Source organism: Gracilinanus agilis, chromosome 2 (assembly GCF_016433145.1).
Source record: "Gracilinanus agilis isolate LMUSP501 chromosome 2, AgileGrace, whole genome shotgun sequence".
Classification (NCBI taxonomy): Eukaryota; Metazoa; Chordata; class Mammalia; order Didelphimorphia; family Didelphidae; genus Gracilinanus; species Gracilinanus agilis.
The window spans coordinates 59,085,629-59,110,101 of NC_058131.1; the positions used below are offsets into that span (position 1 = coordinate 59,085,629).

At 34.3% G+C, this 24,473-nt stretch overlaps 1 protein-coding gene across 3 annotated transcripts in view; it reads right to left on the reverse strand.

The window, feature by feature from the left end:
- Positions 1 to 24,473, reverse strand: part of USP10 (ubiquitin specific peptidase 10) — an 83,868-nt gene that overhangs the window by 24,172 nt on the left and 35,223 nt on the right. Inside the window, exons 2-6 of one of the 3 annotated variants that reach the window (XM_044663201.1) lie at positions 12,190 to 12,258; positions 9,439 to 9,499; positions 9,186 to 9,200; positions 6,795 to 6,893; positions 2,221 to 3,252 (exon numbers count right to left, since the gene is read on the reverse strand). In XM_044663201.1, coding sequence (XP_044519136.1) covers positions 2,221 to 3,252; positions 6,795 to 6,893; positions 9,186 to 9,200; positions 9,439 to 9,499; positions 12,190 to 12,258 — 1,276 coding nt within the window. The remainder of the gene's footprint in view (positions 1 to 2,220; positions 3,253 to 6,794; positions 6,894 to 9,185; positions 9,201 to 9,438; positions 9,500 to 12,189; positions 12,259 to 24,473) is intronic. The other 2 variants (XM_044663202.1, XM_044663203.1) reach the window with 2 other exon arrangements.

Consider the following 24,473-nt stretch of genomic DNA (forward strand, 5'->3'; position numbering starts at 1 on the left):
GGGGGGGGGGGGGGGGGGAGAATAGTTGTGTTACAGTGTGCTGTCCTCTCTTGGCTCCAGGCACATGACCTCAGCTGGAGGTGCCTCCAATCTCCCCAGAACTGAGAGATAGCTCAGCCTGCCCAGGGTCTTTGCTTTCCTACATCAAGATTTGTAATGCATACCCATGAAGATGTTGGGGAGTAATAGAAAATTTTAACTCTCAAACTGTCTTCCTCTGTATGTGCAAATCATACTTCAGGGTTGTCTTCTTCATTGCTGATATGTATCAAGCATAAAAAAATTTAATACTGGCCTAAACAAAACATGAGAAGTCAATTAAGAACTGGAAGTGGGAAGAAATTAAAATATATGCCAAAATACAAAAATTAATTTTATTGGGGATTTCTGATGTTTTTTGACTCTGAACCATGGATATTATAATCAGAGATTTAGAAGTCATCTAATCTGATCCCATTCATAATAGAGTTGAGGAAAGTGAGGCAAAAGAAAACCTAAATGACTAGCTCAGGATCAAAAAGGTAATTAAAGTGGCAGCGCCAGAATTTAAATTTAGTTTCTCTAACTCGGAAGATTACATAAAAATTTAAAACTGAATGTAAAGATTAAAAATTGAATGCTTCCAAATCTTAACATGTAAAACAGAAAAAAGGCAACTAATCGTGTAAATATTTTGTAAAAAGAGACAAGAGTAATATTCTTTTAAAAGTAAAAGAAATAAAATATGGTTGGGAATAGGGTTTTCCCCCAGGACCCATACTTCTGCCACAGGCAATAATTTTTAACAGAAATCTATTGAATCTTTGGCAACAGAAAGTCTTCCCTAATTTTTAAGAACTTTTTCAAAACATATGATTTAAGAATGCCATTGTGCAAACCACCCCCTTCTAAGTTTTACAAAGGGAAAAAAAATAAACTTTTTTTTGTTTCATGGATACCAATTGTCATTGCTTTAAACTAAAAGCGTAATTCCATTACTGATCAATATACTCTGAAACTCAATTAAACTAAAAGGGGGGATGATTTGCAAGGGGAAGGGGATTTGTTGTTGGTTTGTTTTTTTTAAATAAAGTACACAGCTAAACTAGATAGAATTACTTGACTAAAAATAAGGGATTTTTTAAATAGGGTTCTAAAAATACCAAAAAGAAGACACTAAGTAGCTTTTATATGTAAGGCAAATTACCCCCCCCCCCAATTTTTGAACAAAAAACTCCCTACTGATTTTTCTTTCTATGAAGTCTTGTTTCAACTAACTGCTAAGGGAAGAATTTCCTTTTTTAAAAGATAAATTATTTGGTGCTTTCATTGTTACTCTAAAGTCACAAGCCAAATTTTTTAAATCCTGGATCAAAAGAACTTCACAGGAGGTACACTAGTTCAACATCACAATGTTGCACCAAATACAAATGTGTTTGATGGGGCTGTTATAAAACAAGGCAGACTCAATTTTGGATGGAACAAATTTTTTAAGAAATTATCTTTTGTGTGTGTTTACATGCCCTCAAACTACAGTAAATTTTTAATTTTCAAACAAAAAGAAGCCTTTAAAGTGGATTATATCATTATTTTTGAACACATAACCTAAGTTGTGGGTTTCTGGGTATTGCCAATTTTAAAAGAAAGTTATTTCTGAACAAATCTGGTCTTTGGTTTGTTGAAATTCTGAAGAAAATCTACTTCAATCTCACAAATATAGGCTTTCCAAAACAAGTACTTTTAAAAAGTCAACTATCTGCTTCATGAAACATTTACAATTTTTTTAATGGAAACAGATTAATGGAGTGCAAACAACAAAAAAGAATATTATATTAAGTGTGCACAACCATTATAGCCTAAAGCAACATGGTTACTTTATTACATCATCACAAAATTGCTGGGAACTATTCAATCAAAAACTAGAAAAAACTTTTGTTTGCTCTAGTAATAAATGGGATTTAAATTAAAATGTAATTATTTCTTTGTGCTTATATATATTATTTCACTTTTATCATGGAATACAGAAGTCTTCTTCAAAGATTTCCATAAAATAAGCAGATTTAATTGCTTTGCTTCAGAATTTCAACAACTTAATTTTGGCACTTCAATTCAATATCTAAACTATAATGATGTACTTTATTTAAGAAGCCTTACTGCTATAAAACCTTTAAAATCCTTAATCAAAGATTAATCACAATTGTTCCCGTCTTCACTTTCAGTCGTGATCTTTGTTAACTATACCTGCAATCTTTATGGCTACAGGATCCTCTGAAACTGGAACAAGCCCTTCTTTGACTTCAACCTGTTTTTCAGGGACCAGAGCAGATGTGGCAGGAGGGGAATATTTAGTTTCAACATAAGCCACAGGTGTGGAAGCAGAGGGCTTAGAATTGTGAAAAAGGCTAGCCCAAGATTTAGCAGGTTGATTAACAGAAACTGATCCTGTAACAGGGGTTGTGACTTCAGCAGTAGGTGAAGCATTGTCATGCTTAGCTGGATCTGAGTCAGTGCTTTCCACAGTGTACAATTCTACCCCATTGGCAGCTGGGCCCTCGACAGAGGATTCAAGTGTTTGTCCATTAGCAACTCCAAGATTTTCAGTAGTACCAATATAAGGCTGTGCAACAGCTGTCCTTAATGGGCTACCCCTGCCAGCCTCTGAAGGGATGCAAGACTGTTCAAAATTAGTAACATGGCATACCTCAGGCTGCCCTGCAGTCCTGGTATTGTCTAGTGCTCTAGGAAAAGAATCATCAGTCACAGTGTCACTGATGAAGTCCACAGAATTTTCAGGGCTATTACAAGTCCTTGGTCTAGCTGATGACGGTATATTTCTCATAAATTCTGTATCCTCTGTGCTTATACTGTTCAGTACTGATGAATTTGCATGACCATTTACAAGGGCTTCTGAAGGGATATGGTCACTGCCATCTTTCAAATAACTGTAGTATCCAGGTGGCCTTTTTTTCTTCTTTTTACGTTCCCTTTGTCCAAGGCTGCCAGAAAGGCTATCGTTTTCTATATTTTCAGCTTCGGCATTAGAACCATTATCCAAAGCAAGCACAGGGCTTGTGAACTGGCAGTCGATGGAGTTGTAGTTGGTTTCATTGTGTATGTCATCATGGTTCTTTTTGGAAGTTGTGCAACCAAGAATAAACTCTGGGGCCTGAGGATTCAGTGTGCTTGAAATACTGTAGTCAGTGTTATTCAGTAAAGATTCATCTTGTTCAATAACTTCAGTAACACCAAACTCAATTCGCTGATACTCTTCTCCTGTTTAAAAAGATAATAATGCTCCTAGTTAAGTTCAATCTTTAATTTAAAAAAAAAATCAAAGTTAGTATCCATATTATTCTAATTTCCTATCTTTCTAAAAGCCTTTTTGGTAAGCTCCATTTTTTGTAACTAAAAATTAATTCTACGGGGCAGCTGGGTAGCTGAGTGGATTGAGAGCCAGGCCTGGAAACAGGAGGTCCTAGTTTCAAATCTGGCCTCAGACACTTCTCAGCCGTGTGATCCTGGGCAAGTCACTTGACCCCCATTGCCTACCCTTACCACTCTTCTGCCTTGGAGCCAATACACAGTATTGACTCCAAAACAGAAGGTAAGGTTCACTTGATCCCCATTGCCCACCCTTACCAATCTTCCACCTATGAGACAATACACCGAAGTACAAGGGTTTAAAAAAAAACAGAAGGTAAGGGCTTAAAAACAACAACAATAATAATTAATTAATTCTAAAGTGCTAGAGTATCATGAAAAAACACTCTTGTGTTTTTATTCTCAACTATCACACTATTTTAAATTTAGACTGTCAGAAAACAAACCAAAATGAATTTCCAGGCAAATGATCAAAATGGTATCCTGTTGACTCCCTTAAAACACAACTTCCAAATTATGACTTCTTTATATAATTTTATGTAGTAGTAAGTATGAATTTGGTCAATTTGTTTAAGTATTTACAATAACTTAGTAAATTCAAATCACTATTAACAGAAAAGAAAGTATAGGCCCTTCTGCCCCAATAATTAAAAATTTTAAGGAACTATATAGGTTTTACACAATGAATACTAAAGGATTCTTTCACAGGTTCAGACCAACCTTTTTTAAAATGAAACAGAATACTTCTTATGTACTTATACTTCATATTTTACATGAATTACATAGAAGACTCAGACCTAATGTCATCACTAAATTCCTCAGTGTGAAACAGATCTCTATAAAATACTTATAAAATCACCCTGAGAAGTCTTATTTGAATATATGATCTATCTTCATATATGTGCAATCAGATACATTAAAATTTATAAGATTTGTTTAGTGAGTCTTTATGTTAAAAGACATTTTCTTTCAAAACTTTTACCTACTCAGCTCACTAACAGCAAAGCTATTTACCCCATACTCTTTCTTACCTTGACATATACTACATCTAAAGTAACAAAACCTGCTTTATTAGGTGGCAAAGGAGCACAAAAATCAAAATATTCAATCACCTTAACTTTAAAAACTGACATGATGATGCAAAGTACCATAATTCAGCTTATACCTACCTAAATGTACTTAACCATGATCATCCTCATCCAGATGGCATGTAAGTCACCTACTTAAGAAATATCAACATTCTATACCCCTTTTACTAATATAAACTTACATGAGATATGTGAAAGCTTAGAGGTTAAAATGCCTATAGTGATTAATTTGAAATTATTACTTTGAGTGTCTAACAAAGGCAAATAAAATATACATAAATGCTCATTATTGTCACAATTCACTATATATCTTCTTTAATTTAACACCTCTATCAAAACTCAACAAGTAGGGGCAGCTGGGTAGCTCAGTGGATTGAGAACCAGACCTCAACAAGTATGGGGGGACATCTGGATAGCTCAGTGGAGTGAGAACCAGGCCTAGAGATGGGAGGTCCTAGGTTCAAATCTGGCCTCAGACACTTCCCAGCTGTGTGACCCTGGGCAAGTCACTTCACCCCCATTGCCCACCCTAACCACTCTTCCACCTAGGAGCCAATACACAGAAGTTAAGGGCTTAAAAAATAAAAAAAAGGGGGCAGCTGGGTAGCTCAGTGGAGTGAGAGTCAGGCTTAGAGACAGGAGGTCCTGGGTTCAAACCCGGCCTCAGCCACTTCCCAGCTGTGTGACCCTGGGCAAGTCACTTGACCCCCATTGCCCACCCTTACCAATCTTCCACCTATGAGACAATACACCAAAGTACAAGGGTTTAAAAAATAAAAATAAAAAATAAATAAAATAAATAAAATTTAAAAAATAAAAAAAAATAAAAAACCTCAACAAGTACGGGGGGATATCTGGATAGCTCAGCGGAGAACCAGGCCTAGAGACGGGAGGCCCTAGGTTCAAATCTGGCCTCAGACACATCCCAGCCGTATGACCCTAGGCAAGTCACTTGACCCCCATTGCCTACCCTTATCACTCTTCTGCCTAGGAACCAATACATAGTATTAATTCTAAGGCGGAAGGTAAGGGTTTAAAAAAAAAAACAAAAACTCAGCAAGTTCGGGGGCAGCTGGGTAGCTCAGTGGATTGAGAGCCAGGCCGAGAGAAGGGAGATCCTGGGTTCAAATCTGAACTCAGACACTTCCTAGCTGTGTGACCCTGGGCAAGTCACTTGACCCCCATTGCCTAGCCCTTACTGCTCTTCTGCCTTGGAGCCAATACACAGTATTGACTCTAAGACAGAAGGTAAGGGTTTAAAAAAAAAAAAAAAAACTCAACAAATAGCTTTTAAAAATATACAATTGATACCCAGGTATAGTGTGATCCATTATCGGAGGATTTGTCAGTCAATTTCAGGAAGTCAATGAACTTGGATGGAAGAAAAATGTATCTTTGGTTCAATATAATTGGTCATCTGTGTATTATTATTTTATGCATTTAAAACCATAATTTTGAAAAAAGGGTCCATAGGCTTCATCACACTGCCAGAAGGAGGTCCACAACACAAACGTATGTTATAGCACACATCAGACTGAAGGTGATGTCTACTCTAACATAGATGTGAAAATGGATAGAAAAAATGAATAACTTAGACTCTTCCTGAGTCAGGTCTTTTTATTATAAGACTTTTAACTGTTATAAATAGAAATCATAGATAGTATTCAAATACTATCAAAGTACCCTTTTCAATAATACTAATCCAACCTTTCTACAAAATGGAAAAATGACAGTATGGTTGTCTATAACCACACATGTTTTATGCATGTATATGTATACACACATACTTCTAACAATATAGCTCTCAAATGATAACTGAATCATTTAATTTGGATCTACTTCATGAGAAGACAAGACTACTTCATAATAGGCTACAGTACTGAAAATGATTTTCCCTATAACTAATGCTTTATACAAATATGCATGTATAGCTATGATAAATTTCTCATTCTTAACATGCATAACCTATTACTGAAATCTAGAAATTGTTTAAGAATGTACGTCTTCCCCTCATTTCACTTTTAATACCTAATTTTGAAGAGAAGGTTGGATGCCAAATTCTATACTTGTTATGACTACTTATAACAGTACTGTAATGTCAAAGGAAATACATACCAAAATATGATGGGGTTATAATACATCAAATGAAGCAACATCCAACCACTGGTTATTCTTTCCCTAATACCCCCAATTTACCAAAATATTTATAATGCCTATTTAGAGAAAGTTTAAATATAGAGCAACCATTCTGAATCTACTGCCAGTGTTCATCATTTATGAATCTAGTTTCTTTTTTTTAATGAATACTAAAGGAATGACTATTTCAACAATTTTTCATTATTGTACCTATAAGTTGACAGTCCACTTTGCTTCCACGCATCTTTGTTTCAACCCATTCCGTGATGTTTCGAGGATGCAATGTTGCATGGACTGAAATGGAAGTACCTGAAGGTATGAAGAATACTACACATTGACAAGATACCCCTTGGAGTGGTGATAATGTATCCTGTCAATGCGTTATGGTGTCTGCTGCAAATGTATATGAAGAATTAGTATGCGCTGTCATGCAGCCTGAGCAGGATTTGGATTATTCAGAAGAGGCAGAAATAGCTCCTTCAGCATGTGTATTTTCAATTTTAAAAGTGGCTACTGTGTAGTAAATACAGATGTACAATGTGGTCTCATATTAATGGAACTTTGTGACCATTTCAATATGCTAGTGCATCATTAAATATTGACTGAGCACTAACAGTGTTTAGATTATTAACATTAGAAGGGAACAAGACACACCTGCCCTGCCTAGTTAGCTTGAATTGCTCATCATGGTTCTATCACAATGGATATATTCATGCACACTGAAGGGCAGTAAAGTTAAAACAAAGCCCAATTTATCAATCCAATATACTGTACTGAAGGAAAGAAAGCCAAGAAAAATCTCTTTCTAAAAACCCACGTTTTGGGCAAAAATAAAATGAGCAAACAAGATAGTTAGGCAGTCAGTTTTCTAGAAAATAGAAAAAGACACTTCCAAGTATTGACACAAACATTTAAGCTTTAGTGAAGTCAATATTAATGGTTTGCCTAATAATACTAGCTTCTTATAAAATGATTTTTATTGAAAATGGTTTTCCCTCCTCTCTGGAGGACTCATGGTTAAAAAATTTCTAAACAGATTGCAAAATAGAAATTTTCTTTAAAAAAAAAGTCTTAGAGCCCTTTTAAAATACTAGAAAATTAACAAATAAAACACTAGAAAATTTAACTAAAATTTTCAGAAGAACTGCAATAGAAAGAAATATGAAACAATTTCAAACAATACATCCACCACTAGAAATTATGTGTTATTATACAGGGTGCCCCAAAAATCTTGGTGAATTTTAAGGTTACTAAATCTTGTAACATTTAAGTTTTAAAATATACTAAGAATTTTAAAGAACCCTGTGCATATACTATTTCTTTGGGTCCACTGTCAATAGACCCATTACTGTGCAAAACATTAAGAGAGCATAAAGCCAATAAATCTGGCTTACAACAATACTTCGGGCTCTAAATTAAAAAAACCAGAAGATCTACATAAAAGGTCAGTTTGAGCTTTAAAAATATGACTTTTAATCTCGGTAAGAAGTAGTGTTTTTAAAAGCACCAAGTTAAAATGCACAAAATAAGGGTTTTCTTCTCTAAGCTTGAGACCAAACTGCTTAAAGGCCATTAAGAATTTCATCTAAATCCAGTCATTTTAGATGAAGAAGCCATTTATGTCTATATCTGGAAAAACCATATGCAGCTTCAAAAGATGGTGATCTCCAAAACAGGTTATTTTAAAATTTTAACTGTGGTTTTAATTAGGAGAGCTTTCTCTTTTACTGATATGTTTTTTGACTGATACCTCCACAGGATATGTGGATGAGGTAGAAGATAAACTGAACAGTTTAGTTGGTGACCATATTATACCTACTTAATACCTCAGCACTTCTATTTAATTTCTTAATTATCAATGGTGTAGAATGTCTTTTATAGCTTTGCTTTTCTAGAACTTCATGTCTACTAAAAAAAATTGCTTTTCTTTTTTCTTTTATTTGGTTCTTTGCTTCTTATAAAGCTGATTGAGGTTTTTAAGATGGAACTCTTTCAAACTTTGTGTTAGCCCAAGAATTTGACCTGGCTTTTAAAATACCACATCATTATGAATTGGATGGTATATATTTATATCTCAATTCTGAGAACTCCATAAAAGTGTAAACTCCTTAAACATTCGGGGAAATTCTTGGTTGGCAATTTTTTCAGAGGTTAATAGAAAAGATAAAGATGATCCAAACCAAAAACACTAGAAAAATCAGAACTCTCTGCCAGCCTTGACAGGAACATCAGGCCTACATCATCTGTATCATACTGCAATAAAATGTCATACTCTAAAAGCAACAAGGTGTTCCTACTTGAAAAAATAAGGTCTAGAAAAATCAGCTCAGGTAAGGAAACAAAAGACCCACACTCAAGTGACAAGACAGCAACAAACTGGCAGGCCAACAAGGCACCAAAATTCCCAACATGGCAGTAACAAGTTCAGAAAGATTTAAACTATGGAACAGCCAACCCAAGCTACCACTCACCAGCAATATGAACACATACATGCTCCAAGATTAGCAAGCCCCTGCACCTGGCAACATCACCATCAATGCAAGAAACCCTGTGGCAAACCTTGGAGGAAGAGCAAAGGTGGCAATGAAAGATGATACATACCTGTGACACTGAGAACTGTTAAGGGAAAAAGAAAGAATTAACCACTACATGCCTTATTCTAAAGCAAAAGTTGTTTTGAAAATACAGACATTAATAAGACATCAAGTCTGCTCACATATACAACAAAAATAGAATATTAAGAAACAAAGTAAGAAATATTTCTGAAGCAACTTGCCAAGCATGGACATCTAGAGTATACAAGAGGGGAAAACTCTGAATGAATTAAAAAATAAAAAGTAGGGAATTAACTTACCATCATGCAGTTCCTCTGGGGTTTCAGTGTCACACAAAATTGTTTCATTATATGGTGGAAGCTGCAGACATATTTGAAATGTTTCTTAATTTAAGAAATTTCAACACTATAGCATAATTATTTTATCACAGTGAGAAAACCTGGCTTGCCTCCCATGTACTTTCCTGGTTTAGCAGCTGAATTTGCAAAAATAGCACAATAATTTAGGGAAACAATTTTATAAAACTACTCACCACTTTAGTGATATTTTAATCAAGTAAAATATTGTACGAAGAATACTCCTAGAAATCTAAGTTGCTTGTTGTTGAATTTTTACTGAAAACATACAAGCTAACGCTAAAATAAACATCCGAGGTCCTGGGTTCAAATGTGACCTCAGATACTTCCCAGCTGTGTGACTCTGTCTTATCACTTTTTTGCCTGGGAACCAATATACAGTATTGATTCCAAGATGGAAGATAAGGGTTTTTTTTTTTAAAAAGTACCATTCTGGAGCTGATAACAGTGATACTTTCCTGTCTAGTACTGCACTCCCATGACCAAGAGTAAAAAGAGACAGAATAGCTAGTAGGTACCAGAAGTAAGAAGAAAAATTAAGTGGAAATCTGAAAGAAGCAGTGAAATGAAATAGGAATGAGAGGGCCTGGGACTAGCTCCCAAGGTTGCTACTAATGTGTAGTCTTAGGCAAGTCACTGATCTCTGAGCACAAGTTCCCTCATCAAATTAAGAGTACTGGGCAATTTCTAGGGTCACTTCAGTTTCTATAAATTGACTCAAAAAGCTTCAGGCTTTGCAATGATAGCTACATCCTGGCAATCTCTTAGGTAAAGAACCTAACAGTGATAGGAAAGAGAGCTAGAACAGAGCCATTGTACCCTCAAACTCCACAGCAAATAACTAAATGAAAAAGAATAGTTATTGGAATACAGGAGGGAAAGCCAAAAGACACAATACATACCATTCCTCCCCCTGCCCCAAAACCTTTCTTCCTCCTAGATGCCAACTTTGTTGTCTGTTGTTTTTTATGGCTGGTACCAAAATATAGAGTTTAATTTAGGTGGCTACAATGTCTAAGTTGGAAACAAATGAGGAAAACTGGGGGGAAAAGGGGGCACCTTTAATGTAGAAAAGCAAAAAGAGTTATTGAAGAAAAAGAAAAAGTAGATAGAAAAGTACAAATCTATGTAATTCTATGTATATAAACGAAGTGTCTTTTTTTTTAAAGAAAAGGTAATAAGGTAATACATACTGTATATAAAATCTATTGCTTTCAATTTTTATTCTAACTTGTTAAATACAAACATACATACACCAAAACTAATTCAATTCTCATTCTAACAGGATAAAAAACACATGAAAAGTAAATGATACATTGAAAAGAATCTGAAATAAAAGGCAAATGGGTCTAAAGAGAATCTTATCTAACTTACAAACATATGCAGTAAGAATGTTCTATTAGGCTACCACTATGTCTTTTAAGGAGTAATATCAACTGGCATTTTATCTAGGGCTTTGTTTACAAATTGCTTCTGCATATATTATCTTACTATTTGATTTTCATTGCAATTTCCCAGTATTACCCTAATTTTACAGAAGAGGACACAGAACTTGAAAAAGGTTAAGTGTTTGCCAAGGTTAGGGTCACTGAAATAGTCTTTGATACAAAACTCAAACTCAAGTCTTCAGGACCTCAAGCTCAATAATCTATCCACTTCCCAACATGTTTTATTTAGAATGCTGAGTTCAAATCTAGCCTCAGATACTTTAACCTGTGTGACCCTGGGCAAGTCATTTAAACCCAATTGCACCTATCCCTTACTATGCCCCTGCTTTAGAACCAATTTTTAGATAAAAGGTAGATGTGTTGGGGATTTTTTTTTTGAGGGAGGGTTGCAAATTTAAGCACATGAGGTAAAACCATAACCAACTAAAATCCTTGGAGAATTTACTTTCTATATGACTAATTATCAAGAATGGCTATATTGTTATAATCTATAAATATGCCTTATTTTGGGTGCTATAAATCTTTCTGTATATAGGTTCATTTTCCAGATCCATCTATACTAATTTAATCTTCCCTAACTCAACTCCTGAAATTTCTCCAGATTATTACCAAGATTACCATTTTGGTAGTCTGTAGATCACCACTAGAAGATTGTGTCAAGAACTAGACTAAACCGAATATACACTGACTTTCAGATGTTTAATCAAGTTTTGACAAAATCTTTTATGTTAGTTTGTTTAATATATTTACTTCTTTCTCCTTAAAGTAGAAAACTTGAAATACTACTTTATGTGTATATATGAACACACAAGTGTGAATATATATACTGATATGTGGGCACGCATGCACGCACGTGCACACACACACTCACTTGCTGTATTCATCCAACAACATGTCATGTCACCTCCACTAAACAAATGAAATTTTATTTTTAAAAATATTGGGGGAGGGTAGGGAAGGGGAGAGAGAAGACACATTGCTAATAGAACACATTGTCTTCTATAAGTCAAATTGAGCCCAAAAATTATCTATGCTAAGACTGTGACTAAACATAGATATATGTTCCATGAACAAAATATATTACTTTATTCATTATTATGATTTTCCCAATTTTTCTTCCTTTTTTAATCCAAATTTAAATTACTTTTCATGTGTGGAAAATAAAATGTTTCCTAACACTTTTAAACAAAACAGTAAGAACTGTAAATGTGTATCATTAAATTCCTAACAAAAACTGAGATCTTACCTCAACAGAAGAACGAGGAGTCACAAAAAACTGATTGAACTCATCAGGAGTAAAATCTCCAAAAACATACTGAGAAGAAAAAAAAATATTGATCACATAAAATGTAAAAACTCAAAATATTAATAAAATAATTAGATGTTTTAATAATTCATTAAATATACTTTGGCAACAGAATTCCTGAGATGCATTTGAGCAGGCTAAACCATGGAAAGGTCTGTGGCCTAGGATCTCTCCCAGGCACTGAGCTGCTAATTTCTCCCCAAAAATATCAATAACGTACATGTTTTACAAATTAAATGAAAAATGCAATAAAATTGAGGTTTACTAAAAGCAATTTAATTTTGAAAATGTACTAAAACTTTGTACAACAAATTCACTAAAGGTGTCTTCTAAATTCACTAAAATTATAGCCTATCAATTTCTGATTATTTTTCTTTACTTTTTTGTTCTTTATGTTAATCTTTGCCTGAAATTTTCTCTACCAGATAATGTAGGGAGTTTATGTCAGCAAATGATAGCAGTGAAAATCCCTTTAAAAAGGGAACAAATGTTACTAAAAGACCAAATAAAATTTTAAGATCATAAAGGTGAATCAGGTAACCTAGCAAAGCAATAGATGAAATGAAATTCCATGAGAATTAAGTATCTTGCTCAAGGTAACATAAGAGAGATAGGATTAGAGATACTATGCTTTCTGGCACTGTTTCTTCTTCCATCAGAAAGCTAAACTCAGGAACTTTAGCAAATCAAAATTATTATTATTACTGGTTAGCTGCTTAAGTAGGGTCAAATGCCAAACAATTACAGGGGCAGGCAAGTCAGCCTAGTTGAAGTAGCAAGGTACCTTAAGAGAGGACAGGGGGCAGCATGTACCAGATAAATGAAACTATCACCACCACTCTCAGACCCTGAACTCAAGACCTTTAGCATCATTGATGATTTCAGTCCAGTGCCTGAAGCCATCATCCTGGAAGCAAACCCTTACGGTGATGCAGTCTGGCACTTGTTCCTGGCATAGCTACTCAAGACCCAGGAAAAAAGTTCTTATACCATCAAAGTTGTTGGTACCAAGAAATGATTCAACACCAAAAACTGATACTATTTAATCAATGAAAACAACATTAAAGGAGGGATAGTGCCATCTGCTTTGCCACTACACCCTAAGGATCCTAGGACCTTACCATGTGATTTGTAGATGAAATTTTCCATAAATGTTGTCTTTCCAATTAGCATGAGATCCCTCAGAGCAAAGACTAATCTTTTCTATTTGTATCAGCACTTGGTGCTTTGACCACAATAAGAGCTTAATAAATGCTTCATTCATCCATTCATTTATTCATTCATTCATACAATTGCAGAACCAATGAAGTTTATGAAGATACAAAAATCTGATGTTGCCTGAAGGTGAATTTGATTTAAAAAGCATAAATATACTTTTAAAAGGGGGGGGAGGGGGGAAGGTTTCCTATATACTTTCATTTTAAGAATATCCTAATTAGAAAATTTTTCTTTAAATACTTTTCTTTAAAAAGTTTACTATAGGGGGCAGTTGGGTGGCTCAGTGGATTGAGAGCCAGGCCTAGAGACACAGGGGGTCCTAGGTTCAAGTCTGAATTTACACACTTCCTAGCTGTGTGACCCTGGGCAAGCCACTTGACCCCCATTGCCTAGCCCTCTCCACTCTTCTGCCTTAGAATCAATAGAGAGTATTGATTCCAAGATGGAAGGTAAGGGTTTAATTTAAAAAAAAAAGTTTACTATGACTTTTCTACTAGCAGCCAAGCAATGACCCAGGACAATCCAGAGGAACACTATCCATATCCAGAAGAAACTGCGGAAACAGAAATGCAGAAGAAAAACACATGATCAATCACGTAGTTTGCTTGAGATATGATTAGGGTTTTGATGTTAAAAGATCACTCTACTGCAAATATGAATAACATGGAAATAGATTTTTGGACGACGATAATATATGTATTAATCCAGTGGAACTGCTTGTCAGTTTCAGGAGAGTGGAGGGAAGGGAGGAATCATGAAATCATGTAACCAAGGGGAAATTTTCTAAATAAAAAAGGGGGGGAAAGTTTACTATATGCATCACAGGAACTTAACTAGAAGAAACTTTTAAATGTTATTTTATTCAATTCCCTTATTTTATAAATGTCTTAAGGTAAAAACTAATTAATTTATCTTACAACAAATGAGAGAACCAAGGGCAATAAAGAGGTAATGACTTGTCCAAAATCAAAAGAAAACATGAGTCTAGCTTTTATGATTAAAAAGTTCAGTGCACTATCAACATTTGAACATTTTCTTTGGGGGCAAATTTCTTCTTCCCCAGAAATGTCTAATTTTATTAAAGAAGTTTATATTTTTATATGTACATATATAATAAACATAGGGTGAGATACAAAGTTCATTCTATAAATAACTTTAGCAACTCATCTATACATATATACTGAAGCCTAGCTACAAAAAATTAAATTCCTTGATTTTGTCCATAATGTATTATGAAGATCATTTTAAGCAGTTCAGACTACAATTTGAAAACATTTAATGCCTTGTAGAGTCATTAGGCAATAGTTATTAGGTATGCTATGGTATTTTACTATTTAACTAACAAATGGAACTACCACTTTAACTTTATTTGATTAATGTAAACCAGTCTGTTTAAAAAAAATTTTTTTTTAGCTTAAAGCTAGCTCACTCCAGTGGTTTACTATTCATTTTAGGATAAATATAACTTCCAGTCTCAGTAGAAATGACTCCCCTCTAGTATTCTATGATCCATCCAACCAAAATTACTTTCTAGCTGTACTTCTTACAATGCACTACTCTATCTCCCAATTCAATGCCTTTGAGTTATGTCTCATATTCTTAGAATACAGCCTCGCTTTCCCTTACCTTCAGTCTTCCTCTTTTCCTTCAGAGGAAACTCAAGCACCTTTTCCCACATGAAGTGTTTACTGATTCCCCCCCAACTCCTAAGTGTCCTTTCTTCCAACTTATCTTATGTTTAACTACTTTACATATATTTGTAGATTAATTTTATATTCATGTGGCACATTTCTGTCTTCCCAATTACAATGTAAATTCTTTTAAATAAAAGTTTCTTTTTTGTAATTCCATTCTTAGTGCCTAAAGTATTTAATAAATACTTGTTGGTAACTAATTATGCCAATACATATTAAAATTACCTACAAAATTTGAAGGTTTGATTAGATTATTAAAGTCTCCACTAGATCTTTAAAAAGAATAAAAATCCTTAATACACAGATAGATCCTAAACACTTGAAAGATGAAATACCAAATAGCTTTCTAGACAAGTACATACCATTACTTTTAAAGTTTATTCTGCATGTGCTAATAAAAAAGTATCTTTTTATCAATTGTCTTTGCTTTATGATTATCATAACTACAGTACTGCTGTATGTTTTTATAATCGGTTGACTTTGAGCTAGGATTAGTCTGTTCCCCAAAGTGAAAGCTCTATATATCTTCCTTGCTGCTTGAAGCAAAAACTAAAAAATTTACATCTTCTTTTAAAATGCATTTATAAATGTGTGTTTGTATGCATATTAAAACATAATTTGTGAGTTATCTATGTGTGACTGTTGTTTTGTAAATCAATATTCTGAGTATCAGAATAATTTAAATTACCCTAAATACCAATGCCAGAGAAAACATATTAAACACATTTACAGAGTTAAAACACTTAGCTCACATATGAAGAAAGGCAATATAAAACACAGTAGATATAGTACTTACTATACTAAGACTAATGAAGATTTGGGTTCATATCCTGCCTTAGACATTTCCTTTGTTACCATAAGTCACTTGACCTGAGATTGTAAGTTTTGATCTCCATGTTTAAGAAAGATTCCATACTGATAAAAAACAACAACAAAAAACCACAGATCTTTGATGAAAAAATAAATAAAAACAATACTCAAAATTGAGCAATTTAGGCAACCAAGAAAATGTTTTCATAATACTTCTGATAAGTTAGTACCAAATTCTAATACAATCCAAAATAGACCTCACCCAGTGACCTATCTACCACATACTTTCTCATAAGGTTAACATACTTAACATAATAAATTACCACAACATTGATGACATCACATACTTGACTCAAAATACTGAATGCTTATCATGTTCAGTTAACTAGTCACAGCACTTTAGCTAATGTGACGGAATTGAAATTTTTTTCAACTTTATCATCAATGAAAAGCACAGCTGGTGAGGCTACAAGGTTTGCTGTAGAAATTTCAGGATAAGGCAATTTCCATTAAATTTATAAGCATACTAAAATAAAACTTGACTGATAAGTGAAAGGAGTATGGAACACATTAACTATTTAATTGTTATTTAATTTATTAGCTACTTAATTTTTTATTAGTAAACATTTATTTGTTGATAATACCAATAGTCCCAACAATATAGCTAATATAAAGGAAATTTTTACTATATTAACTCAAAATAACCCTCTTAAACGTGAAGACTGCCAAAATCTAAAACATTTAGAACTATGATAAGCATTGGAATATTTATAGAAATAGACCAACAACTCTTGCCAACAGTTCATAATTATTTGATCAACTATAGCACACAGCACAAGATATTGATTTAGCTATTCCAATTTGCAAAATAGATAAACCATGGAACTCTTAAGAGAAATAAAATAAGGGAACTGGGAAAGTAGAAAGTAGTGTTAACTACAGCTTCATGCATATTACTGAAATATCTTGTGAGGAAAAAAATATGCATTTGATTTTAACAAAGGCAAATCAAAAGAACTTATTAAAGTGTATCGACTCAGAAAATCTTGACGTTATCTGACATTGAAATTATCTTCCTTCCCTAACCTCATACTTAGTCACCAACTAAAAATTTTACCTAAGTAACATAGGCCCTCATTATCAGCAGCAGCAGCATCATCACCAGCAGTATCACATCACCATCCCCCAACCAAGTTTAATACAATGCCTTTAATTTGTCTCTACTCAAATGTCATCAATTACTACTCTGGCATACAAGGGAAAGGTTGAATCTTTCTAGCTCCTGCCATAAGTCCCTGCTCTGTAATCCAAATCCACCACAATTCTGCTCTTCTCTTGCCATCATCATTCTAATGCTTCTTGCCTCCAACTTAGCTCCCACACTGAGAGAATTCTCCATTACTAGGTCACTAAGACCCACCTTGCTGCTGTTCTCAGTTTATCTTCATACTAAAGTCTCTCACTGGGCTTTCCACATCTCTTGGGACCTCTAGAAATCTTTAGATATATAGCCCTGAAGATCTCCCCCCCCCCACCTTGTTTTACCTCTAGCTTTGGTAATACTAATTAAATCAACACCATCATTTTACAGATAAAGAACTTTTATCTTTTAAAGATAAAGAAATCTGAGAAGTTAAATGATTTGACCAAAGTCACATAGTTTATTTGGGGCTAGATTTGAATTCTAAGCTTCCTGATTCTAGGCTCTGCTTTGACATCTACTCATTTTTCTTTGTATTCCCAGTGCACAGTGGTATTTGCTTAATAAATAACTGATTGACCTTCAAACATTAGGACCAAAGTAGTCCTCCCTAGTATCTAAGACTCCTCTGTGTGTGTGTGGTCTCCTCCATTAGAAAGTAAGCTCCCTATATGGAACTATGTATCCCGTGAAAGCATTGGTTTATACATAACCTATATCAAGACTATTTACCACCTCAGGGAAGTGGGAAGGGAGAGAGGCAAGAGAAGCTGAATCATAAAATGTCAGAAAAAACTGGCAAAAATTGTTTCTACATGTAATCAGGGGGGGGGAAGTTTTAAAAAATTGAATGTAAGCTCTTTGAGGCTAACTTCTGTGTTTACTACAGTCCTTATTATAATGTAAGCTATATATTAAGTGCTTTTTCATTCACAGTACTTTCACAATCTGGAATCATGTTGTTTTTCTTTCCTACTGCCTAGCATAGTGTTCTGCTTAATAAGGGATTGTTGGACTTGAGTTCAGTACTAAGTATCATAGAAGGAAAAGTGTGAGAGATTTCTATGCCCAATATCTTGAAACAAAAAACTTTATATACTCTCATTATTATCTAAAGCAGTGTATCATGTTCTCCAAATTACATGTTTGGTAAAGTTATAAACAATTGCTAAAGTTTACAAAACAAGTGGTGGTGAGGTGCTTTAGGAGAAAGAGCCAATACTATACAAAATACAGTTCATTTTGTCACATGACATAAAACTTTCAAAAATGACTAAACCATTTAAGTTGTTCATTTTAAACTCTAAGTGCTTAACAGTTAAAAATTAAACTGGTAACACATATTACTCCCATTTTTAAGATGAAGGAATGGGCTTAAAGAGATTAATCTGAAGCTGTGTTTGAAGTATAACAAAACAGGAAGATTTGGCTGGAACATGAGTGAAAGGGATTTGAATGCAATAAACTTGGAAATGTAGGGTAGAAAAAGAATGTGAAGGACTTTAAATGTCACAACAATATATTTGATCACAGAAGTAAAGGCAACAATTGGTGTTTTAATGAGTAGAGAAATATAAATCAGACTTATGTTTTAGAATCAATCCTGCTAAATATCTTTCAAAATGTGAATTTTTCAATGTAATTGATATATATGGGAATATTTTAAGTATGATGCAAATTTCAAGTTTGCTTTTCAGATATTTTCCTTGTGAAACAATGAGAATGCAGAAAACTGCACAATTTCATAACTTACAAGCTGTAGCACTTACTACACCCACTTCTACAAGCAAAACTTTAGGTTTTAGAATGTTCTGCATTATCCCATTTCTACCTACCATGGTCTTTAGCCTATCCAGTAACTAGGCCTAGCTGAGAACAAAAACTTGGTCACTATTTATTGCAGTAGTTATGTATTTATTAGCTTATGTTTATATATGTGTGTGCATACATACATACACACATACATATTCTGTTTTTAATTAGCCTAATTTTTATAAGTCATCAACCTAAGTTTTTTGAGTGTTGTGCCCCTAATTCCTATTTCCTCACAAGCTCTGCAGTTTTTATTGCTCAATTTTGCATAGTGCAATTCTTTGGGGGAATGCATTTATTAGCAAGTGATAGCAGAACTGTTTGTCACAATTTTGGCAAGCTACATGGAGGATGGATTGAAGGGAGAGACTTGAAGCAAGGAGTCCAATTAGGAGGTTACTGAAATAGTATAAGGTAAGAGACAACAGGGACCTAAAGAAGGATGGTAGCCATGCAAGTGAAAAAAAAAGGAGAAGGATCTGAAAAAAAAAAGTCAATATTGGCAAAACTTGACACCTGATTGAATACAGGTAACAATGGAAAGTGAAAAGTTGAGGGTGAACTCAAGGTTGTAAAGCTGGACAATTAGAAGTATAGTAGAAGTTTGGAAAATGAGTATATTTGGTCAGGGGAGCAGAAGGTAATGAGCTGTTTTGGACAAGTTAAGTTTAAGAAGCTTTTATAACATTAGAAAGAAAGTCCTAGACCATCCTTGACACACACCCAGTTAGAGAGCAGGGCATAGAAAGGACACAAAAGGTGATTTGAGAGGTTGTGAGTAACAGACAGATGGAAGAACCAAGACAATCAGGATAGGACAGTTTCATGAAAACCAGAGAAGAAAATATTCAAATGGAGAAGGTACTCTCAGTGTCAAATGCACTAGTAAACAACCAATGAAACACAAATTTACCATAACATTGTATTTCAATTATTCAGTTGTGTCTGACTCTTCATGAGTCGATGGACCAACAATTCATGAGGTTTTCTTGGCAAAGACATTGGAGTGGTTTGCCATTGCCTTTGCCAGTAACTATGACATAGGGATCTCTAATTTCATTCTCAGGTTGTCACTGGTTATACTTAACTATTTTCCTATCAAGGGAAGGAGAAGTAATGATCTAGAAGTAATAAATAAAAATAAAATATAACTTTAAAGTAATTTTTCCGTTTCATTGTCAAATCTAGTTTTTGATTGCCATTTATTAGTAAAAACGGAATTGGTAAGCATATTAAAGGGGTAAAGAACTTTCCTTTGTTATTCTAAAAGTCAGTAGTACTTCCTTTTGCACTAAGTTCTGCATATGTTGGTTTCTGATATAGAAAGAGCTATAGTGACTAAACATCCAATCAATAGTCAGAATTTAAATGCCATATTAACCAAAAGTGGAAGGGTGAGGTTACCTATCTAAAACCTCATTTGTTTACAAATCTAATCAGCTGACTCCCTCAACAGGGACCCAGACTGTGCAGGAACTCATTCTTCAGTGGGTTAATATACAGTCATCCAGCTATATCAGGGTTCACTTAACCCAGCTTCACTGTATCAGGGTTTTTCTTAAATATATATCTAATTCTGTATCATGGAGTTACACTTATCAAGGCACACTATTGACTGATGGATTGAAAGGCATCCAACTACAGCTCTGTTCTGTATCCTGGGCACTGATTGGCTCAGTGGCTGTAGGTTAATAAGTGTGGAAAACGGTTCTTATGTAGTGTTTATAAAGCCTTAAAATATATACATATAAATAAAATAAATGTAATGCCACCACTATTTCACAGATTTTCACCTATTGTGATGGTCTCTGGAACTTAACTCCTGCAATTGGTGAGGGATCACTGTATCTCTTATCCCCTCAAATGCTCTCCTCATCCCAGTGATTCTGAACTACTGTCTGACAATGAAAAAAAACCTTCCTCCCAATGATCACACCTTTACTCCCACGCCCCTCTTGACCCTATACTAGCATGACCACCCCATTTACCAATACAAATCTACAAATCTTTTCTTCCACTGTAGTCTTTGAAATGTTTGCTTCACAATTAAATCTTTCATCTTAAAATGTTTTTTTCAAACTTCCTCTATCTTATAGCTTTTACTGAACAACTGCAACCTGATAATACTGAATCCATTGCCATCCTTTTTGTCATTGGCGCTTTCGCTCATAACCTGACCCTCTTACCCATTCAGTGATTATGGTGGAAGAGTGGGAAATACTTGCTAATCACTGCCACTTCCAGATTCTCCCTCTAATTTCTTCACTTAATAACTCTTCCTCTTTTGAAGGTTACTCAATCCAAATTTATTGCCCACAAAATTCTACATCAACAGGGAATACAATGTGAGTCTAATCAGACAAAAAGACTAGTAAAGATTAGTTTATGTTTTGATGTTCTTTTTAAAAAATGGAAGAATGGGGAAGAGGAATAATACCCTGGAAGAGGTAGTGTAGGATTTACATTATGTCTAATACTTCAAGTATTATGTGAGTAATTTTTTCTACTTGCTCAAAAAGCCTGCTTCACCAAAGCTGTGACAGGAAGACAAGAGAGACGGAACTCCACAGAATTTATATATGTCCTCTCTAGGTCAGCACGGTTATGACAGGAAGAGGGTGCTGGGAATTGTAGTTTTTTTAGGGTAACATCCTAATTACACAGTAGGGGAGTAAGAACGGGGAAATAATCTAATGTAAATGAGGTGCAGAAGTAGAAGTAAATTCAGAAATGGGGAGAATGAAGAACAGCAACATCTGCACCTCATTCATATCTAAAGTGGTTAAAAGACAGACGGATACACATCCATATTGAGTACAGGGATCTATTTCACCCAAAAGACTGCACATGACATCTTCAGAAAAACTAAGCACGTTTTAGGGCATTAAAAAACCTCAAACACAGAAAATAAATATCAAGTGGATATTTTCCTAGCTACAATACAATAAAAATTATATTCAACAACTCTGAAGCAAAGATCAAAAACTGAATTTAATTCGAAATTTAAATATTGAAGAATAAATCATAAAAATAAGCAATCGTTTTCATCAAAGAAATAATAACAAAAAGCATACCAAAATTTTTGGGAAGTAGCCAAAACAGTGTTTAAAGGAAATTTTATCTCAACACTTCCATCAACAAATACTTAAAGCACTTCCACTGACCCAAAAAAAAAAAAAAGGCTAAAGAACAAATGAATGAGTCCATATAATATCCAACTAAACACCAAAATAAAAACCTTGAAAATCAAAGGTCAGATTAACAAAATTGAAAGTTTAAAAAAAAAAAAACCTCAACCAACAAAATAAAAAACTTTAAAAAAAAAAGTTTTTAAAAAAATCAAGATAGGCTATCAGCTAACCTGATTTTTTAAAAGAAAACCAATTACTAATATCAAAATGAAACAGGTGAATTTTCAATAAATGAAGAAAATAAGAATTACTGGGAACTATTTTGCCTAACCACATGTTGATAAAACTGAACATCTAAATAACAAATCTTTGCAAAATAATATAAATTGCCCCACAGGAAAGAGTACTTACATAACCCTATAACAAATTGAACAAGTCATAAATGAACGCTTGAAAGAAATTCAAGCACCAAATGGCTTATAAGCAGACTCTATCAAATATTTTTAAAATTAACACAAAACAATTCAAATAATAAAAAATGGGGGGAAGCCTACCAAATTTATTTTGATACAATATGACCTTGATATAATCAGGGAGATTCAAAATAAGAGGAAAAAAAACCTACAGATCAAGTTTTCTAATAAATATTGATGGAAAAAAAGTAAGGGTCAATTTAAAAATGGTCTGATTTTATATATATATATATGGAAGCCCAAAAAGCTAATGTGATTTTGATCTGTATTAACAGAGGAATTAAAAATGCATAGCATGAGAATGGTCCTATGCTCTTCTACTTTGTATAAACTACAGAATAAAATACATCCAGTAGTTGAGGGCACCACATTTGAGGAAAGAATTCAGCCAACTGAAGGAGATTGAGGAGGGTGACTAGGCTGATGAGGAGAGCAGAGATGGCAATAAAATCTTTTTAATTACTTTTTTTTTGTTTTGTTTTTAAACCCTTAACTTCTGTGTATTGGCTCCTAGGTGGAAGAGTGGTAAGGGTGGGCAATGGGGGTCAAGTGACTTGTCCAGGGTCACACAGCTGGGAAGTATCTGGGGCCGCCTTTGAACCTAGGTCTGTCTCTAGGCCTGACTCTCAATCCACTGAGCTACCCAGGTGCCCCCGGCAATAAAATCTTTAGCTTAATGAGAGAGAAGAGGTAAATCTGGTATTTAGTGAACAGAAATTAAGGAACATTTTAATTTTTTGAATAGGAGCACAGACATGATTGGAACTGCACAAACATGATCAGAAATCAATTTGGTTTGACAAAGATGACTTTTAACTCACCAAACCAAAGGCATCTAAAATCCAACAGGCTTTCAGAATAGCTACAACTTAATAGCATGGACAAATGAAAGCTAAAACCAGCTGGTCATTTTTTTACCCTAGCCACATAAACCCACTTAGAGGCAGTTGCTTTAATTATATTATTATTTTGTTTCTACCATATTACTTCACAATCTGGTTGAGAGGATTGGAAGTAGGTGGCTACAATGTGGCATCTAATCATTTCACATTCAAAGAGATGGGTGTTATAGACAAGATTCAATAATATATATTTATTATTATACTAGAGACTAAGCTAGGTGCTGGGGATGCAAATACAAAAAAAAAATGAAAGATAGGTTCTCAACAAGTTTACTACAAAGTGACAGAAGACAAATCAAAAAATGATGTTGGGGGAAGGTGGGAGAAAAAAGGTTCAAGGGGCAGGGGATGGAAAAGTCCCAAAGTAGTACAATCTACATGAGAAATTAATGTCTTGAGTTGAGCTCCCTCTTTAAAAAGTAATTTTGAAGTTCACAGCTCTAGGGGGTCAGAAGATAATGATAGGGTAAAGTGCCACGGCTTATGAGATCTTTCCAGGATGATGTGGTTTTTTTTCCAATAAGGAGCTTCCTGGGACACGGTAGATAAATCAGGGTAGTTCCAAAGTAGGGTACATAGGTGAGAATTTTCAAGTTCTCATAGTTCCAGCCTTGAAAGGGTACAGAGTAATGATGAGGTGAAGTATCAAGACTGATGGGATCTTAAAGGATGATGAGATTTCCCCCAATGAAGTTTTAAAGAAAATAAAAGCAGGAAGATAAAACCCATAAGATGTAGAATTCAAGTTGATGCCTCTCCTAAAAGCAGTATCTAGGCAATGAGACCTTATAACTAAAGATATGCAACTTCTTTAAACATTTTACTGTCTCACCCACCAACAAATTTCTAAAACTGAAGCAATGATAGATTAAGGAGGCTCTTACCACAAAACAAATGAAGTCTTTCTTTCCAAACAGATGGAGGTACTACAGATGACACAATGGTACTGCTTGTCATTTACAGAAAGGCATTCTACAAACTAG